The 2,500-nt window shown below is 36.9% G+C and overlaps 1 protein-coding gene across 1 annotated transcript in view; it reads left to right on the forward strand.

Moving 5' to 3' along the window:
- The window catches only part of LOC125047713 (F-box only protein 33-like), an 11,457-nt gene that overhangs the window by 2,146 nt on the left and 6,811 nt on the right, over positions 1-2,500 (forward strand). Inside the window, exons 2-4 of the mRNA XM_047646097.1 lie at positions 469-629; positions 1,412-1,643; positions 2,178-2,338. Coding sequence (XP_047502053.1) covers positions 469-629; positions 1,412-1,643; positions 2,178-2,338 — 554 coding nt within the window. The remainder of the gene's footprint in view (positions 1-468; positions 630-1,411; positions 1,644-2,177; positions 2,339-2,500) is intronic.

Consider the following 2,500-nt stretch of genomic DNA (forward strand, 5'->3'; position numbering starts at 1 on the left):
CTCCCCTCCTACTCCTCCTCCAACTCCACTTCAACTTCCTCCTCCTCCTCAACTTCCTCCTCCTCCTCAACTTCCTCCTCCTCCTCAACTTCCTCCTCCTCCTCAACTTCCTCTTCCTCCTCAACTTCCTCCTCCTTCTCAACTTCCTCCTCCACCTCCTCCTCAACTTCCTACTCCACCTCAGCTTCCTGTTTCTCCTCCTTCCTCTTCAACTTCCTCCTCCTCCTCCTCCTCCTACTCAGTTTCCTCCACTTCCTCCTCACCTCTTACTCAAAATCCTCCTTTTTTTTTTTTAGCTTTCTTCTCCTCCTCCCCCTCTACCTCCATCTCCACCTTTTCTTATTCCTGTTCTTTCTCCTTTCCCTTCATTCTTCCTTGTTAATTCACGTGACATCAGTGTTTATTAGCTGTAAGATAATTGCACAGTATTATGTTCTATAAGGCAATATATATTCAAAATGTTTTCAGGTGGAGGAACTCATCTTGCTGCCAACTCACTGTCACACGTTTGTCAAGGGACATGACCGGCCATATTATTTCCGCCACAACAATAACAATTACAATAAGAACAATACATCTCACTCCCGCTGCCTGCCATGTTCAAGGTCATCATACCAGTTTATTGAAAGGTTTGTTGTGTTTTTTTGTTTTTTTCCTTGTTGGTCTATTATTATTATTACAGTTATCTTCATATTCATAATTGTAGGCAATGTCATCATTGTCATCGTTGTCCTCCTCCCTCTCCTCCTCATCATCATCAAACATCATCATCATCATCATCATCATCATCATCATCATCATCATCATCATCATCATCATCATCATCATCATCATCATCATCATCATCATCATCATCATCCTCACCATCCTCATCATCCTCACCATCATCACCATCATCACCATCATCACCATCAACATCAGTATCATTCTTATTATCATTATCATTATGAGTAGTACATTTTATCTTTCCATCAGTATGCAAGATAAGTAATCAACTAAACAATACATGAACATTTGTATTTTCTGTATTTGTAATCAGACTTATATTTAAACCCTTTTGCATATTTTTAACAACTTTGCTGATCATGCAAAAATTCTTCCCCCCTGAAGATGAGCAGAAACTTATTACTTATTACTTATTACCAAAATTATTACATTTGGTAAAATTGTCAAAAATAAAACAGTTCTCTCATTATCTAAATATTATCTGATATGCTCTCTCCCACTTACTCTATGATACTGACTTGATGTTTGTTATTACAGTTTATTATTATTTGTATATGATTTTTATCTCTGTATATGATATACTTCATTATGATGTAATATATACTAACATGGATAGATCAGTATAGGCAGAGATATTAATATGGACGGTGACAGTATTTAAAACCGAACATATCTAACTCCCCAGTGCACAGGAATCCTTGCAGAGCATCATAACCAACAGCAGGAGCCTCAGGGGATTGTCTTTAGGATGCATTCAAGACCTCACTGACCAAGCAGACATCTTTCTCCCCCTTTTGGCCCGTCACCAGTCCAACAGCCTCAACACCCTTTGCTTGGCCTCAGTCAAGTATGATCCCGACTCGTATGCCCTGCTTGACATCACGCCCGACAACTTTACATCGTTTACTAATCTTCAGGTATGGGGTGGTTATTTATAGAAATATATGATATATTTCCACAGTCAGATAAGGGGTTCATAAGTGAACAGTGGTAATTTATAATGGTAAAGGAGCATTTAATTTAACATTGCATTGAATTTTTCATTTCAGTCTCAGTTTTGAAGCAAAGCAATTTTATTGTTGGTTTTGGTATTTCTGAAGCATTTCCCTTTTATAACTTCCCTTATTATCACTGGTTTTATAAGGTCTCACACTCTATCAAACATTTTTTCTTCTTTATATTGTCGTCATAAAAAATGCATCAAGTTATTTTGTTAAAATTGTTTATGTTTTATATATTGATGTATTAATGCTTAGAGGTGCAGATTGATTTGTTTGTCCATATATATTTGTAAAGATATAGCACATTATTCTTCAGATTTTTATTTCCACACAATTGACAAGTCTTTCCTTTTAGATTAATTGATACTGCACTCGAAGGAAACTTTTTGTAAGAATATATAATAAACTTTGTTGCTGTGAAATTGGTTATCAAAACTGTTTTCCAAACAGGTCCTAACCCTAGATTATGACTACATGAGTGATCGATTATTGAGTGTGCTGTCCACTCCCTACAATGCACCTCTAAGGCGGCTTGTCCTGCATGTCCATGGAATCGACCAAACTCACCGTGGGACAACAGAGTATATGTGGTACCGCTTCAAACAACAACAGTAAGTACTTTGGTGAAGGTTTTGCTTTTGTGGTTCAGGCTATAATGTAGTGAATGAATTAGGATCAATCAGTGAAATCTAATAGCAGTATTTAGATTAAGGTGTATATATACACAAAATATCCTTAAAACCCTTGGTGATTTGCAGCTAAGTTTGTGCAAG

This window comes from Penaeus chinensis, chromosome 41 (assembly GCF_019202785.1).
Source record: "Penaeus chinensis breed Huanghai No. 1 chromosome 41, ASM1920278v2, whole genome shotgun sequence".
NCBI lineage: Eukaryota > Metazoa > Arthropoda > Malacostraca > Decapoda > Penaeidae > Penaeus > Penaeus chinensis.